The sequence below is a fragment of the Salvelinus sp. IW2-2015 genome, linkage group LG18, assembly GCF_002910315.2.
Source record: "Salvelinus sp. IW2-2015 linkage group LG18, ASM291031v2, whole genome shotgun sequence".
Classification (NCBI taxonomy): Eukaryota; Metazoa; Chordata; class Actinopteri; order Salmoniformes; family Salmonidae; genus Salvelinus; species Salvelinus sp. IW2-2015.
In genome coordinates, this window is record NC_036858.1 from 32,335,835 (window position 1) to 32,353,689 (window position 17,855).

A 17,855-nucleotide genomic window follows, 5' to 3' on the forward strand; every position below is an offset into this window, starting at 1 on the left:
GAACAGCTTATGCCATTTAGGGGCTGCTGCCCCTTCAGGCAGTACATACCGTCTAAACCCGCAAAATATGGAATCAAGATCTGGGCTGCCTGTGATGCTGCTTCATCATATGCGTGGAACTTGCAAGTCTATACAGGGAAGCCAGATGTAGGAGCCCCTGAGAAGAACCAAGGGATGCGGGTTGTCCTGGACGTGACACAGGGACTCTGTGGCCACATCATCACATGCAATAACTTTTTTACTTTGCGCAAGCTGGGACAGGAGCTCCTCAAGAGGAAGCTRATGATGGAAGGAACATAACAAAAAAACAAGCCAGAGCTGTTGAATACACGGAACAGGCCTATCAATTCCTTTAAGTCTCTGTTCACAGCCGAACACGTCCCTAGTGTCCTACGTGCCAAAGAAACTGTATAGGGATGGGAGAATCTGTAGCCAGGAACATCAAAAAGCAAATATCATAATCGATTACAATGCCACAAAAGGACGGGTGGACAATTTAGACAAGCTGGTGACTGGCTAAAGCTACAAAAAAAAGAACCTTACGCTGGCCACTTGTGATATTCTTCAACATCTTGGACCTCTCGGTGTACAATGTGTTTGTCATCTGGATGGCGTTGAACCCAGATTGGGACAGAGGGAAGCTCCGGAGGAGACGGCTCTTTCGAGGAGCTGGGCAAGTCATTGGTAAGACCTCAAATACAGAGGAGGTAACATATCCCAAGGACCTCAGCTTCTGCAGCCATTGTGAGGAGGATTCAGGAGGATGCTGGTGCCCCATCTGCCTGACCCACAGAACCAACAACTCCAATATCGGAAGTGATGCTGTTACATGTGTGTGTCTGACTCTCCTACCTTGGCCTGCTGTAACTATACATGTGAGTGAGATATTAGTAAAATTCCTGAACTAAATGTTTTCATCGTTTTAGATTGAGCCGGTAGCAGCAAAAAGAAGCGCTGCAATGTGTGTGGACCCAAGGACAGGAAGACACAGTACACATGCATCAAGTGCAAGAAATACATACACACCCAAAAACTCTGTCCCTCATGTGGTGTGTAGACCGGCCTTAATTTGTGTTTAATGGGGCTCATTTACCATTTCCATAAAATACTGTATGTAAAATGTGTTATTCCAATGTTCAGTTCAGTTCAATGCAATAAACATAAATTAGTGATGAAAACCTTGTAWCATTTACATTTTTTCAAGATAAACATGATTTATTCCACCCATGTCTTGATTATAATTGATTTGTTTACAAAAATCACAGCGCTTTTATTGATAAATGTGATCTAGCAGAGGTAAACGGTAAATATTAACCATGTATGCTGTCTATATTGCTTGTAAATGATATGTCAACAACTAAGTATTTTTAGGTAAATTGTTATGGCTGTATTGTTTTAAAAACTCAATAATGTTGTGGGTCCATCAGACCCGCGAACATTGGGTGAACCTGAGTCTTTTAACCAAAACGTCACAGACGAGACAAAAACATTAACCTGCCCCTTTAAAGGGCGGGGGTTACCATGGTAGTGCAAATAGTCATGTTTGTGACTGCTCTATTGAGTCTGACTAGTAGAAGCATTGTCTTCTCTTCCCTAGCAGTTGAAACTCAAACATAGAAAAACAACCTTGCTTGTGAACAAAACAATGCCAAGAAACACAAGGACAAAGTCACACTTTCGTTTCAAGTAAATTAGACAATTTTTTTATGCCTGTGGTGTGGCCAGCACACTTAAAAATGAATATTTCACTCTCACCCCCAGGCAGGCAATGTCGCAGCGCGAGGTGGAATAGGCTATGTAGGATTCGTAGTTATTTGACTTTGTGCGRTTAATTTACCAGCTATGAAGCAAAGTGGCAAAATACTTTGAAAACAGCAACTGCCGCATTTATTTTACTATAAAATGTATTCATACTTCAATTTTTTTATTAACAAATACAAGTGAAATGCTCACGTTGTGGATCCCTGACCACCCGCCAACGTGGCTGGTGAAATAGACATCTTACCCAAAAATCTACCCGCATTTGGCTTGTAACAGGTGTTAATTTTAACACAATATTAGGAATTGAATTTAGGCCCTGATAATGCGTCTTGGAAATTGTAGTTCTATGCCAACCTAAAATTCTCTATTCGCATATAATTCTTAGACAAGCTTGTCATTGGATATGCAGGTGCTCTTGTAAATAGAAGGGGAAAAAGTAAATAGGTTTACTGCTCTCATATGGTCCATGCTGACTGACTGGTCCAGAATCAAGTGGACAACCACGTCTTTCTACTTCATTTGCACTCGATTATGCATGAGTAACACAGGGCTCCATTCAGGAGTAACATCAGCAGCTCCTTTGTAATAGTAAAACAGTTATGTGGAGGTTAAACTGTAAGTCTCTTGGCTTTACAAACCACTTGCAAGGCCCCTGTTCCCGTAAAGGCCAGTTCTCCATCCCTTACATCCTTGCTAAGCCTGCCCAGTGGTCGTGCCATGAGCGTTAAACACTCTCTGCCATCAGGCTCAGGCTTACAGGGGCATTTCCTGTCTAGTTGAGACCAGGAGAGATTCCCTGAGGAAGTTACCTCTACGCTTAAAAAGGTCATTCCATTGAATAAATTGACTGTAGTATCCTGTTGAAATAGAAACACATGCAGTTTCAAAAGGTCCCATGTTGAAGGTAAAAGCGGTCTCAATAGTTGAGTCAAATGACACTCCAGTCGAAAGGTCTGAGTAAAAAAAAAAAGTTAATGTACTGTAAAATGGTGCAGATTAACGTTACTCAAGCAACTGCAGTACTCTCGTTGAAGTACAGTAAAGGGATCTGTACTATTGATTAGCCTCTGAAAGGGCTTCCCCCTTCTTACGAGACCATGGGAACGGATCAATCCAGAGGTGGATAATAACAGCACCATCAAAGGGCGGTTCTTCATACTCAAGACAGTGTAAAATACCTATCCAACTGAGCAACACGTTATATATTGGCCTGCAAAGATCAAGTATGGTAATTAAGCCAGAATTATACATTTTCAATTACAACTGTGCATGGCTTCATTTAGGCCTACATCTATTGATTTATCGTTATCATGACCAGACAGACATGTAGACAAATTCTAAACAGCAAATACAACAATAATGGTATAAGCACTGGGTCTGTCTTCCAAAACTCCAACAAGGCATCCTTTTCCTCAGCTCCTTACTCACATTACCTTTTGACAGGTGGAGATACTGGACACGTTTTCACTATGGACCTATCAAGATCAATGATGCAGACAGAAAGGAAAAAGGTTGCCTTCTAAACGGTTGACCCAGCCTTTATCATTGCATACTGTATAATGTTTGAGAGTGCAAAGTCTGCATGCAGTGCATTCACACATCTGGGCATGTTTTTGAAAACCTCTGGTAGTGATTGTTGTATGTTATGGACCATTCCCATCAGACACAGGTTGGCGCTTGCCCAAGGCATGGCAGAGATGGCCTGAATAGGCGGGTTTGCACGACTGAGCCGATCTCAAAATAGACCCAATCAATAGCCTTTCACCCCACGCAAAGTCAAACCCTAAGCGCCCTGAGTTTCCCGTCATCAATACCGTTCTCTGGACTGTGGGATGTTTTGAAAGCGCAAACACTATCGTTTGTTAAGGTACACACGCTTATACGAGAGGTTAACAAACCACAGCGACTAATGGAGTGTATCCAGTGTCTAGCCAATGTTAATGAGGTGTAAAGTTCCAGGACATGGTGATACAACACATACAATACTTGCTTATACTATACAGCCGTGTTTTTCAACCCTTTTCCTGCGGACCCAAGTTTGTGCTCACATTTGTCTTCTAAACGAGCACTAACACGACTCAACTTATCAACTAATTACTAAGCCCTGGATTTGTTGAATCAGGAAGTTGATTAGTTCAATCGGGTGTGGGTAATCCTATATGATTGCAATCACTTTCTGACTGCACCCCTTTTGATTTGAACGAAACCTTTCATACATGTTTGCCCATTGTGGAAGTGGTCAGAAGGTGACTTCTTGGAACTGAATGACAAAACATTCAGGAGATAAGTGCTCAAAGTTGACCCATATACCCCTACCATGAGACGCCCATGTCTTAAATCACTGAAAAAGATAAATGGTTGAGTTTGATATCATTTGAAAGCTTACAAAAACAGGTTTGTCGAACTATTCTATGATTTCTTGAGAATGTTTATTTTTATATATGTAATTTTTTAAGCTTTAACATCAACTATCTAAAAATCTCAATTGGGTTGAGGTAGGGTGATTGTGGAGGCCAGGTCATCTGAGGCAGCACTCCATCACACTTTCTTGGTCAAACAGCCCGTACACGGCCTGGAGGTGTGTTTTAGGTCATTGTCTTGTTGAAAAACAAATGATAGTGGGACTAAGTCCAAACCAGATGGCATGGCGTATCGCTGCAGAATGCTGTGGTAGCTATGCTGGTTAAGTGTGCCTTGAATTCTAAATAAATCACAGACAGTGTCGCCAGCAAAGCACCCCCACACCTCCTCCTCCATGCTTCACGGTGGGAACCACACATGCGGAGATCATCCGTTCACCTACTCTGCATCTCATAAAGACACGGCAGTTGGAACAAAAAAATCTCAAATTAGGACAAGTTTCCTCCGGTATAATGTCTATTGCTTGTGTTGCTTGGCCCAAATGAGTCTATTCTTCTTATTGGTGTCCTTTAGTAGTGGTTTCTTTGCCGTAATCCAACCGTGAAAGCCTGATTCAAGCAGTCTCCTCTGAACAGTTGATGTTGAGATGGGTCTGTTACTTGAACTCTGTGAAGCATTTATTTGGGCTGCAATTTCTGAGACTGGTAACGCTAATGAACTTATCCTCTGCAGCAGAGGTAACTCTGGGTCTTCCTTTCCTGTGGCGGTCCTCATGAGAGCCAATTTCATCATAGCACTTGATGGTTTTTGCGACTGCACACAAGAAATGTTAAAAGTTAACTGATCGTCTTAAAGTAATGATGGACTGTGGTTTCGCTTTGCTTATTTGAGCTGTTCTTGCCATAATATGGACTTGGTCTTTTATCAAATAGGGGTATCTTCTGTATACCACCACTACCTTGTCAAAACACAACTGACTGGCTCAAACGCATTAAAAAGGAAATAAATTCCACAAATTAACAAGACACACCTGTTAATTGAAATGCATTCCAGGTGACCACCTCATGAAGCTGGTTGAGAGAATGCCAAGAGTGTGCAAAGCTGTCACCAAGGCAAAGGGTGGCTACTTTGAAGAATCTCAAATATAAAATATAGTTTGATTAGTTGAACACCTTTTTGGTTACTACATGATTCCATGTGTGTTATTTGATAGTTTATGTCTTCACTATTATTCTACAATGTAGAAAATTGTTTAAAAAAATAAAAGTAAACCTTGGAATAAGTAGGTGTCCAAACTTTTGACTGATACCGTATGTGACCCCGTTTCATTTGAACGTTTTTCTTTTTTTGCCTTTAAAAAAAATCAAAATGTGTTTTTATGCAGAATTGCCTTCTGGAAAATGTTGACTTTCATGTGCCTTAATAACACACTTGTATGCCATCTGTAAATACAAATCCAATTGTTAAATTACGAGCCTAGTAGGTTAAGCCACAGAAAAATACAGGAACCTTCTCGCGAGCCATGATGGCTGATATAATGGAGGGGTTGGACATGCTGACAGATTCATTTCAGATCGGTCTGCCTTGTAACATGCTTCTGTCTATCACATGAGCTGCTCAGTATATGTCTATAATCCTGTCTACCGCAGCTTTTTAATAAAGATATCATGAAGACCTGAAAAAAAGTTTTGCTTGATTTAGGGAAATGCATTTTAATTGAACCAGACATTGTAGAGTCTTCTGATGACAATGGTGGGGAAGAAACGGTATCGTTGTCACGGAAGAATTTGACCGAGTTTTGAAATCAGTAGAATGCCCGGTGGAAGCAGAGAGATGATTGCCAAATGCGGAGAGTCCAAAAAGAGAACACAGAAATAAGGATGTGGTCCCGTGTGGCTCAGTTGGTAGAGCATGGCGCTTGCAACGCCAGGGTTGTGGGTTCATTCCCCACGGGGGGACCAGGATGAATATGTATGAACTTTCCAATTTGTAAGTCGCTCTGGATAAGAGCGTCTGCTAAATGACTTAAATGTAAATGTAATATGGAGACAGGTGTTTCATACATCTTCAAACTAAGGGAAACCATGGCATCCATGTCAGAGGGAGAGAAGTTCATTTTCAGATATAGGTTTCTAATTTAGTCATAAAGTCGTTTTCATTGAAAATGAAAGTGCATTGTTAGCTAGCTAATGTTACGTGTATGATCTGTGAAGTAATATTATTTGCATCTCAGAAAGACATTTTCATTGCTAGTTATAGCCTAATGTTAGCCAGCTAGCTAACATTGAAACTAGTTGGTTAGCTTTAGCTACCTGCAGATTTATGCATGGTAGTATTGCCGCGTTCAAAACAACTGGGAACTCTGAAATATACGAGGTCAAATCATGACGTCAGTAATCTTCAGGTCAGAACTCTAGAAAGAGATCCGAGATCCCAAAGTTGGAGTTCCGTGTTAGATGACCGTTCAAAGCGATTTTTTCAAGTTGGAGCTAGTTTTTTTTCTAATTCCCAGTTCTTTTGAACTCGGCATTAGAGTTGGGATTATGGTTCATTGTTAGCTAGCTAGCTACAGTTGAAGTCGGAAGTTTACATACACCTTAGCCATATACATTTCAACTCAGTTTTTCACAATTGCTGACATTATATCCTAGTAAAAAATCCCTGTCTTAGGTCAGTTAGGATCACCATTATATTTTAAGAATGTGAAATGTCAGAATAATAGTAGAGAGAATTATTTATTTCAGCTTTTATTTCTTTCATCACATTCCCAGTGGATCAGAAGTTTACATACACTCAATTAGTATTTGGTAGCATTGCCTTTAAATTGTTTAACTTGGGTCAAACATTTTGGGTAGCCTTCCACAAGCTAGATGGGTAAATTTTGGCACATTCCTCCTTACAGAGCTGGTGTAACTGAGTTAGGTTTGTAGGCCTCCTTGACAGATGCTTTTCAGTTCTGCCCACAACTTTTCTATAGGATTGAGGTCAGGGCTTTGTGATGGCCACTCCAATACCTTGACTTTGTTGTCCTTAAACCATTTTGCCACAACTTTGGAAGTATGCTTGGGGTCACTGTCCATTTGGAAAACCCATTTGAGACCAAGCTTTAACTTCCTGACTGATGTCTTGAGATGTTGCTTCAATATATCCACATAATTTCCCACCTCATGATGCCATCTATTTTGTGAAGTGCACCAGTCCCTCCTGCAGCAAAGCATCCCCACAACATGATGCTGCCACCCCCGTGCTTCACGGTTGGGATGGTGTTCTTCGGCTTGCAAGCCTCCCCCTTTTTTTCTCTAAACATAACGATGGTCATTATGGCCAAACGGTTCTATTTTTGTTTCATCAGACCAGAGGACAGTTCTCCAAAAAGTACGATATTTGTCCCCATGTGCAGTTGCAAACCATAGTCTGGATTTTCTATGGCGGTTTTGGAGCAGTGGCTTCTTCCTTGCTGAGCGGCCTTTCAGGTTGTGTCGATATAGGACTCGTTTTACTGTGGATATAGATACTTTTGTACCTGTTTCCGCCAGCATCTTCACAAGGTAATTTGCTGTTCTGGGATTGATTTGCACTTTTCACACCAAAGTATGTTCATCTCTAGGAGACAGAACGCATCTCCTTCCTGAGCGGTATGACGGCTGCGTGGTCCCATGGTGTTTATACTTGCGTACTATCGTTTGTACAGATGAACATGGTACCTTCAGGCATTTTAAATTGCTCCCAAGGATGAACCAGACTTGTGGAGGTATACAAATGTTTTCTTTTTTTTTTTCTTGGCTGATTTCTTTTGATTTCCCCATGTTGTCAAACAAAGGCACAGTTTGAAGGTAGGCCTTGAAATACATCCACAAATACACCTCCAATTGACTCAAATGATGTCAATTAGTCTATCAGAAGCTTCTAAAGCCATGACATCATTTTCTGGAATTTTCCAAGCTGTTTAAAGTCACAGTCAACTTAGTGTATGTACATTTCTGACCCACTGGAATTTTGATACAGTGAATTGTAAGTGAAATAATCTGTCTGTAAACAATTGTTGGGAAAATTACTTTTGTCATGCACAAAGTAGATGTCCTAACCGACTTGCCAAAACTACAGTTGTTAACAAGAAATTTGTGGAGTGGAAGAAAAACGAGATTTAATTACTCCAACCTAAGTGTATGTAAACTTCCGACTTCAACTGTACATATCCTAACAAAAGACTCCACTATGCAAGTAACCATTTCACTGTACCGTTTAAACCTTCTGTATCTTGCGCATGTGACAAATAAACCAACATTTTATTTGATGTTGTGTGTGTTTATGAGAGACGGTAATGTGAAGAACAACATTACCTGCACCAAAGTCAGATTAGGATAACGGCCAAGAACTAGACAAAGTGTATTTTTACTACTACTTTTGGTACAACTTTCACAACTTTTAGTCTTGAAATCTTCGGTTGTTTACTACACTGTGAATCCTCAAAGAGATGGGTGGGGCTAAGGCTTAAGCGGGTGTGAACGATGCTGAATGGGTAGAGCATGAACCTGCAGGAGCAGGTCACTGCTTTGATGTTTGCAGAGAATGTCAGGGTGTTGTCCAAGGTCACGCAAAGGTTCTTTGCACTCTGGGAGGGCGACACTGTGGAGTTGTCAACCGTGATGGCGAGATCATGGAACGGGCAGTCCTTCCCCAGGAGGAAGAGCAGTTCAGTCTTGTCGAGGTTGAGCTTGAGGTGGTGGGCCGGCATCCACGTTGCAATATCTGCCAGGCATGCAGAGATGCGTATTTCTACCTGGGTGTCAGAAGGGGGAAGGAGAAAAGTAGTTGATTGTCATCCGCATAGCAATGATAAGAGAGAACATGTGAGGATAAGACGGAGCCGAGTGACCTGGTGTATAGAGAGAAGAGGAGAGGGCCTAGAACCGAGCCCTGGGGTACACCTGTAGTGAGACTGTGGTGCAGACACAGATCCTCTCCACGTCACCTGGTAGGAGCGGCCTGCCAGGTAGGATGCAATCCAAGAGTGTGCAGAGCCTGAGACGTGGAGAGGAGGATCTGATGGGTCACGGTGTCGAAGGCAGCGGATAGATCTAGGAGGATGAGAACAGAGGAAAGTCAGCTTTGGCAGTACGGAGAGCCTCCGTGACACAGAGAAGAGCAGTCTCGGTTGAGTGACCCGTCTTGAAGCCTGACTGGTTAGGGTCATGAAGTTTGTTTTGAGGGAGATAATGAGAAAGTTAAGAGACAGCACGCTCAAGTGTTTTGGAAAGAAAAGAAAGAAGGGATACAGGTCTAACGTTTTTGATGTCAGATGAGTCGAGTGTTGGTTTCTTGAAGAGGGAAGCAACTCAGGCCATTTTGAAATCAGAGGGGATGCAGCCAGTGGTCAGGGAGTTGATGAGGGAAGTGAGGAATGGGAGAAGGTCTCCCGAGATGGTCTGGAGAAAGGGATGGGGTCGAGCGGGCAGGTTGTCGGGTGGCCAAACCTCACTAGTCGCAAGATGTCACCTGGAGAGAGAGGGGAGAAAGAGGTCAAGGCGTAGGGGAGTTCTGTGTGAGTGAGACCAGTGGACTCAGTAGTCTGAGTAGCGCATAGCCTATAGAAATGTTGCACAAGATGAGCTCATGTGCTCTCCTGAAGTGTATGATTAGATTTTTGAATACATTTGCATTGATGTCAGGGTGATTAGAGCAAGTTTGGTAGGCTACTAATGACCATCAGCAGCAGCAGAGCTTGGAGAAGGCTAATTACCATGACTAAACGGTCACAGGGAATTTGACTGCAGTCATGACTCGTGACCACGGGTGTGGCGGTAATATGGTCCCCGTAACCCGTAACAGCCCTAGCTGAAACTGTCAGTGAAAAGTAGAGCGGCCCAGTCAGGCATATCGCAATATTTCGAAATTAAATTACTGGAAAACATCATTTGGAAAGCAAATGGCTACTGTAAAGAGAAGACAACGAAAATACTAATCTGTCTTTTAGTTATCAAAATTCTCAACTTAAAAATTGGGCCTATAGCCTATCTTACTGGTACCAGCGGAGCGCATAGGCCATATCCCCGGTGAGTGCGCACATTCACTCTTTAAATCGCTGGGTCAGTGCCACTTAAGTTTGTTTTTGGACAATCATTTCTTCCTCCAGTTTAGATGGATGTCCTTCTATTTATGTCTCCCCTTCTAGTAGGCCTATTATATGGACAGCATTGTAATTTGTCCTATTCAAAAAATATTATGCCTCCAGTCACAGTGTAGTAGAATTGCATGAAATAGGTTTTTCCAGTGCAGAGAAAGAAGAAACGTATCGGATATAGCCTACAGCCCAGGACACTACGCTGTACGCGCTCAGCAATGAAGACTTTTTTACGATTGAGTTATACGATTAGACTAAATTATGACCATCCAATTTACTCATCACATTACGAGTAGTAGTCCATCTTACATAAGTCTGCAAATCCAATGAAGCATGGAATGTTTTATTATAAAAGGTGCATTTTTATGGTGATTCTCCTCACTTGAAACTCACGCGCCACCTATGCGTAGGTTAGGGATTTTGCTGTTCTTTACTCATCTTGTTGGCTGAGGAAAATTAATTGCGGACAGTTATTCTAACATCTTCAAAGTGCATGTTCTGTTAAGATGAATTACCATAATCTAAATGTGATTTCTGTCATTCTGAGCACCGTGGGTGGACGCCCAAATCAGGTTACACAGGTGGAGCACCTCTATGTCCTGAATGTTTTGTCATATTCAGGTCACTTTTTGACTACTTCTACCATGGGCAAACATGTATGGAAGGTTTCATTCTAATCAAAAGGGGTGCCTTTAGAAAGTGATTGAAATGATATGGTGTGTTAGGGCTGCACTGAGAAAGAATTATTTAAAAAACACTGCAAGATCAAAGTAATATACAGTGCTTTCGGAAAGTATTCAGACCCCTTCATTTTTCCAAATTTTGTTATGTTAAAGCCTTATTCTAAAATTGATTAAATTAATTTAAAAAATCCTCAGATATCTAAACACAATACCCCATAATGACAAAGCAAAAAGTTGTATTGTATTTTAGCAAATGTTTTAAAAATAAAAACAAATACCTTATTTACATAAGTAGACCCTTTGCTATGAGACTCAAAATTGAGCTCAGGTGCATCCTGTTTCCATTGATCATCCTTGAGATGTTTCTACAACTTCATTGGAGTCCACCTGCGGTAAATTAAATTGGTTGGACATGATTTGGAAAGGCACACACCCATCTATATAAGGTCCCACAGTTGACAGTGCATCTCTGAGCAAAAACCAAGTCATGGGGTCAAAGGAATTGTCAGTAGAGCTCCGAGACAGGATTGTGTCGAGACACAGATCCGGGGAAGGGTACAAAAAAAGTTCTGCAGCATTGAAGATCCCCAAGAACACAGTGGCCTCCATCATTCTTAAAATGGAAGAAGTTTGGAACCAATAAAGCCTTTTCCTAGATATGGCCGCCCGGCCCAACTGAGCAATCCGTGGAGTAGGGCCTTGGTCAGAGAGGTGACCAAGAACCCGATGGTCCCTCTGACAAAGCTCCAGAGTTCCTCTGTGGAGATGGGAGAAACTTCCAGAAGGACAACCATCTCTGCAGCACTCCACCAATCAGGCCTTTATGGTAGAGTGGCCAGACGGAAGCCACTCCACGGTAAAAGGCACATGACAGCCCGCTTGGAGTTTGCCAAAAGGCACCTAAAGACTCTCAGACCATGAGAAACAAGATTATCTGGTCTGATGAAAACAAGATTAAACTATTTGGCCTGAATGCCAAGCGTCACGTCTGGAGAAAATCTGGCACCATCCCTACGGTGAAGCATGGTGGTGGCAGGTGTGCCAAGCTTGTAGCATCATACCCAAGAAGACGCTGTAGTCGCTGCCAAAGGTGCTTCAACAAAGTACTGAGCAAAGGGTCTGAATATTTATGTAAATGTGATATTTCTGTTTATGTAATAAAAGTGCAACATTTTCTATAAACCTGTTTTTGCTTAGTCATTATGGGGTATTGAGTGTAAATTAAGGGGGGAAACTATTTAAATACATTTTAGAATAAGGCTGTAATGTAACAAAATGTGGAAAAAGTCAAGGGGTCTGAATACTTTCTGAAGGCACTGTATCTAGTTGAAACTCTAACAGCTACATTTGTTTCTGTAGGGACCCAGGTGGCCATAAAGCATGTACAGTAATCCCTCGTTTATCGCGGGGGTTACGTTCCGAAAATGACCCGCGATAAGTGAAATCCGCGAAATAGAAAACTTTTTTTTTTTTTTACAATTAGCAACTATTACATGTATACAAATACAGTGACTCACGTGTAGGCCGTTTCACTGCTCTTCAGACTGGGCCGCTGCATCCTGACTGCGCTCTGCAGTGTTCTCTTCTTCTGAAGCCCGCGGTGCAGGTGTGTTTGTTCGGGAGAAGAACATAGTGATAGGCAGCTGTTGTCGCTCTTTTTTCTTCTTTGCAAAAAGATCCTTGTACACCGACATGCCACCATCGATTACGTTGGAGAACTGTAATGAACGGCTCATCAAAGGGTCCCATTCCTCAGCTACTCGCTTAAGTTCAGTGGCCATTCGCACCATGGTTGCTAAGCGACCAAGCGTTAGTCCTTCCTTCCTTCCTGGCCAACTTAATGTAAATTTGCCAAGCTGTTTTATGTACGTACACATAACTGCACGAGACGACAAAATGATAGCACAATTCGTAGCATGTTTTGATACAAGAAGCGGGAGTGAGTTTTTAGCGAATCAGAATGCAGAGCACAATGCACCAAAAAAAAAAAAAAAATGCATTATGAAAATCCGCGAAATAGCGAATCCGCGATAAGTGAACCGCGAAGTGGCGAGGGATCACTGTACCTACATTGTTATCTAGGAGTTATCTGTGGGCACCTAGAAACCTGCTGTCACAACAGCAATCGTTTGCATACTGAGTGCAAAGCCATTTGAAACACTTAGAGGCAAACAGGTCAGTGTTTGCCTACAAAGATGAATGATCTTATTTATCTGGCTATACCAAATCCGATATAAACAGTCAGATCAATTATATTCGGAGGTAGCTGAACTTACACTGCCTCTCCTGCACAGTTTTTCCATCTCAGAACATGTTGGCTAACCACAACAACACAAGAGTTCAGATTAGAGGTCGACCGATTCATCGGAATGGCTGACTAATTAATGCCGATTTCAAGTTCTCACAACAATCGGTAATCGGCATTTCTGGACGCCGATTATGGCCGATTATATTGCAATCCATGAGGAGACTGTGTGGCAGGCTGACCACCTGTTACACGAATGCAGGCAGCAAGGAGCCATGGTAAGTTACTAGCTAGCATTAAACTTATCTTATAATAAACAATCAATCTTAACATAATCACTAGTTAACTATACATGGTTGATGATATTGCTAGTTTAACTAGCTTGTCCTGCGTTGCATATAATCAATGCGGTGCCTGAAATTGTGTCACTTCTCTTGCGTTCAGTGTAAGCAGAGTCAGGGTATATGCAGCAGGTTGGGCCGCCTGGCTCGTTGCGAACTGTGTGAAGACCATTTCTTCCTAACAAAGACCGTAATTAATTTGCCAGAATTTTACATAATTATGACATAACATTGAAGGTTCTGCAATGTAAGAGCAATATTTAGACTTAGGGTTTCCACCCGTTCGATAAAATACGTAACGGTTCCTTATTTCACTGAAAGAATACATGTTTTGTTTTCGAAAGGACAGTTTCCGGATTTGACCATATTAATGACCTAAAACTCATATTTCCGTGTGTTTATTATATTATAATTAAGTCTATAATTTGATATTTGATAGAGCAGTCATTCAAACCGAACTTTTCTCCGTTTGCCAGCAGCTTTTCGCAATGCTTGAAGCACAGCGCTGTTTATGACATCAAGCCTATCAACTCCCGAGATTAGGCTGGCAATACTATAGTGCCTATAACAACATCCAATAGTCAAAGGAATATGAAATACAAATGGTAGAGAGAGAAATAGTCCTATTATAACTACAACCTAAAACTTCTTAACTGGGAATGTTGAAGACTCATGTTAAAAAGGAACCACCAGCTTTCATATGTTCTCATGTTCCGAGCAAGAAACTTAAACGTTAGCTTTTTTACATGGCACATATTGCACTTTTACTTTCTTTCCAACACTGTGTTTTTGCATTATTTAAACCAAATTGAACATGTTTCATTATTTATTTGAGACTAAATTGATTTTATTTATGTATTATATTAAGTCAAAATAAAAGTGTTAATTCAGTATTGTTGTAATCGCCATTATTACAAATATATATATAAATAAAAATCGTCCGATTAATCAGTGTCGGCTTTTTTTGGTCCTCCAATAATCGGTATCATAAATCGGTCGACCTCTAGTTCAGATTCAAGGATGTTTATTTAGATTTATCAAACCAAATTTAAAATAGGAAGGTCTAACTTCTACTTTGACAGGACACTGTATTGGGCCGTAAGCAATGGAGAAGTTACAGCCTCTATGGCGGTCTATGCAAAGAGCTTAGCTGCATACAGAGAGGTCTGTCCACAGAGGACAGTCGCTCCCTTCCTGATAAAACGGCTGGAGTCTGGATCCAACACAAGCTCCATAATAAATAGCCCCCCTTAACAATGTTCCAAAGGAACTCAACTGTGTACTCAACCAGCAGGCCTATATGGCTGAACAGACATCAGCCATGTGCCATTATGCAAAGGCCTAACATTATGTTTAGCTCCTCTCCGTTATCTTGGCCTAACCAAGATGAAGGAAAAATATTGACACTGATGCAATATTATCTATGTAGCATTGAAGAAAAGAAACAAGATTAAGAAACAGGAAATAGCGTGTCAAATAAAATTACGTTGGGTGCATGCATTAGGCCCCTGATCCAAATAGACAGTTATAATACCTCAAAATAAACCCTAATTATAAGTTGATAGACATGAATAAATCTGAAAAATCCATCATCACAAATAAACTGCAGGCTACAAATAAAATAAAAAATACTGTCAAAGAATATCTTACCTCATCTGCATTTTCAGTTCCTGTTTCTTTCCCACTAGTGGCATTACTGTTTTTAGTGCTGCTTTTGGCAGATTTGGTTGGTTCCTGTGAATGACAACAAGCCATAGTTATTTTACCGTATTCACAACAAACACAATTGTCGTAGGACCATACTCAACTCACATCCTCTGTTCTATGGAGTTATTGTACATTACACATAAATGTAATTTCCGTGGTTAAACAGGTCCCGTTGGTAGGGTGGCTACAATTACCGTAATTGCGCTACCTTTAAAAAAAACTGTTGGAATGGATTCTTGTGGCCTTGACTGTCGCATTTGTAAAACAGACTATATGGAATTAGACTTAAATGTCCCCTTAGTGGAAAAAGACAGAAATTACACTCTGGTCAGGCAACGATTAAGCACAAGCGAGAGACGATCTTAAAACATTGTAGCAAGCTATTTGACAAGAGACCATCTTATGAAGAACAAGACTAAATTTAACTTGTAACTATCAACTTGATAATCTTACGTTTATTAACGAATGTAGTCTAAATGCACGCAAGTTTAGCTGTTAACTCACTATCAGCGAGAACTGCCTAGGCTCACGCTCGTGCATGTTTGCAGTTCATATTCTCACAACACATTCATTAAACCATATGCCATTTCTAAAAATCAACATTTTACGACATCAACAGATTTGAGAATATAAATAATGTAAAAGTTAAAACGCATTGTTGCTGTATAAGGCTAGTCTATCGGTAGCTCTCAAGAACCCAAGTAGGGTATACCCAGTTTACAGGCGGCCCTCCTTGTGTTCTCAGCTGATGGTAGGCTTCTGATCACAGCTGGCTTCCTCATGAATAGCTACATATTGTATGCCACATACGTGATAACCATGTTTGCATTACTGGTCGTTACAGGTTAGCGTATACAAAAAGCTGCCATAGATGTTTCAATTTACCTACTCTTGGCGATAGTCTTCGTACTCGATTCGGGAAAAATGTATCTTATAAATGTCCGCGTCCAGTTGCAGGTGGTTCTACAAAAACCAGACAAAACTCAACGGTATTACACCCCTTTGGTCACACTGTGTGATGCACTGTCATCTACATGTGGCCGCGTCGCATAGAAAGATCAGTTCCTGCAAAGATTATGGAAAATCCTAAATGTGCGGTAGCTAAAATGGCAAGGAACCTCCTCGCGCGGAGTTTTGTCTGGTTTTTGTAGAACCACCTGCAACTGGACACTTACATTTCAGATACATTTCCACCGAATCGAGAACCAAGACAGTATCGCCATGAGCAGGTTAGTTGAAACATCTATTGCGGCGTTTTCAATAAACTAACCTGTAACGCCCAGTAACGGAAACATAGTTATCACATATCTGTTTTACAATCACAACCCTATGTTTAATCCCGACACTTTGTCTGAATTTAAATTAAAGTACACCTCACATCCGATACGGGTTGGGAAATCTTTGGAATTTAACATTCATATAAGCGAGAAAGAATCTTTAAAATAATAAAGATACACATATTGTGTGCAGTTTAGCAAAGTTGCACCTGACACTTTTTTTCACTCACCAGCTCGGCTATGACATCCCCTTACCTTGCGCTCTCAATACCATTGCGACCATTCCACATGTCCTGTGTTACTCAAAATACATCTGGGTGCAACTTTCCTAAACTGTGTATACAGTAAGTGTATCTTTTGTATTTTAACTGTGTCGCGTACGAGGCGTATTTGCGTTTAGACAGAGCATGTGGGCAGCGTCGAAACATCCGCGAAATCCCCTCAGGCGGCAAACAGCTTTGTCAATAGACGGTATAACGTTAAGATTGACCGTCTATTTTAATAGGCTTGTATATCGTTATTAAATCAATTTAAGAATTTAATATACAGGGTAATGTAAACAATGATAAGATCACATATGTTGTTGGCTGCTGATGTCTTTGCATAGTCTGAAAATGTATCTGCTCTGCTAGGCCTTACGGTAATAGTACAACATCTAGTTGTCGTATTAGAATACAATTACGAGATACGGTCTATTTCCTCTGAATATTTGGCAACAATATTTGCATTGTTGCGATCAGTACGTTACCTTTTCCTTTTTAGTTTTATTCGGCATGTTGTGGCTGTTGATCTTTTTCACGGTGACTCCGTGACAGATTTCCCCGGGACTCGATCGCTGCCACTCGGTTACCTTCAGCTCCCTGCGCCCTTCTAGGCCAAGAAAAAGATAATTGGCCAGCCACACGTTATACTGCCTAGTGACGGGCCACTGTAATTATTTCATTGGGTGGTTATAGGATGGGCGGATTGCACTCCTCGTCTAGGCTGGAGGCGTTGAATGATGCACTTTTGCCCTAGCAACAATTCATGAATGAAGCTCTTCTTCTTCTTCAGTATTGTGGTGGTCTGTAAATAAATGGTATAGGTTAATGCCGCCACCTACTGTACAATCCATTATATTTGGTGATACAAAAAAGGGAAAGTTGAATTAATGCCTAGTAGCACTATATTGGATCATTGGCTCAAACATTGGATCAAACATTTCTGCAGCATTGAAGGTCCCCAAGAACACAGTGGCCTCCATCATTCTTAAATGGAAGAATTTTGGAACCACCAAGACTCTTCCTAGAGCTGACCGCCCAGCCAAACTGATCAATCAGTGGAGAAGGGGCTTTGTCAGGGAGGTGACCAAGAACCCGA

The 17,855-nt window shown here is 41.2% G+C and overlaps 1 protein-coding gene across 1 annotated transcript in view; it reads right to left on the reverse strand.

Moving 5' to 3' along the window:
* LOC111977911 (serine/threonine-protein phosphatase 2A 56 kDa regulatory subunit delta isoform-like) overlaps window positions 1-17,546 on the reverse strand; it is a 50,228-nt gene extending 32,682 nt beyond the window's left edge. The window contains 2 exon segments of the mRNA XM_070448693.1: window positions 15,163-15,246; window positions 17,245-17,546. Of these exon segments, the coding sequence (XP_070304794.1) occupies window positions 15,163-15,246; window positions 17,245-17,271 (111 nt within the window). The 5' untranslated portion in view covers window positions 17,272-17,546.
* Between the last annotated feature and the right edge of the window lie 309 nt (window positions 17,547-17,855).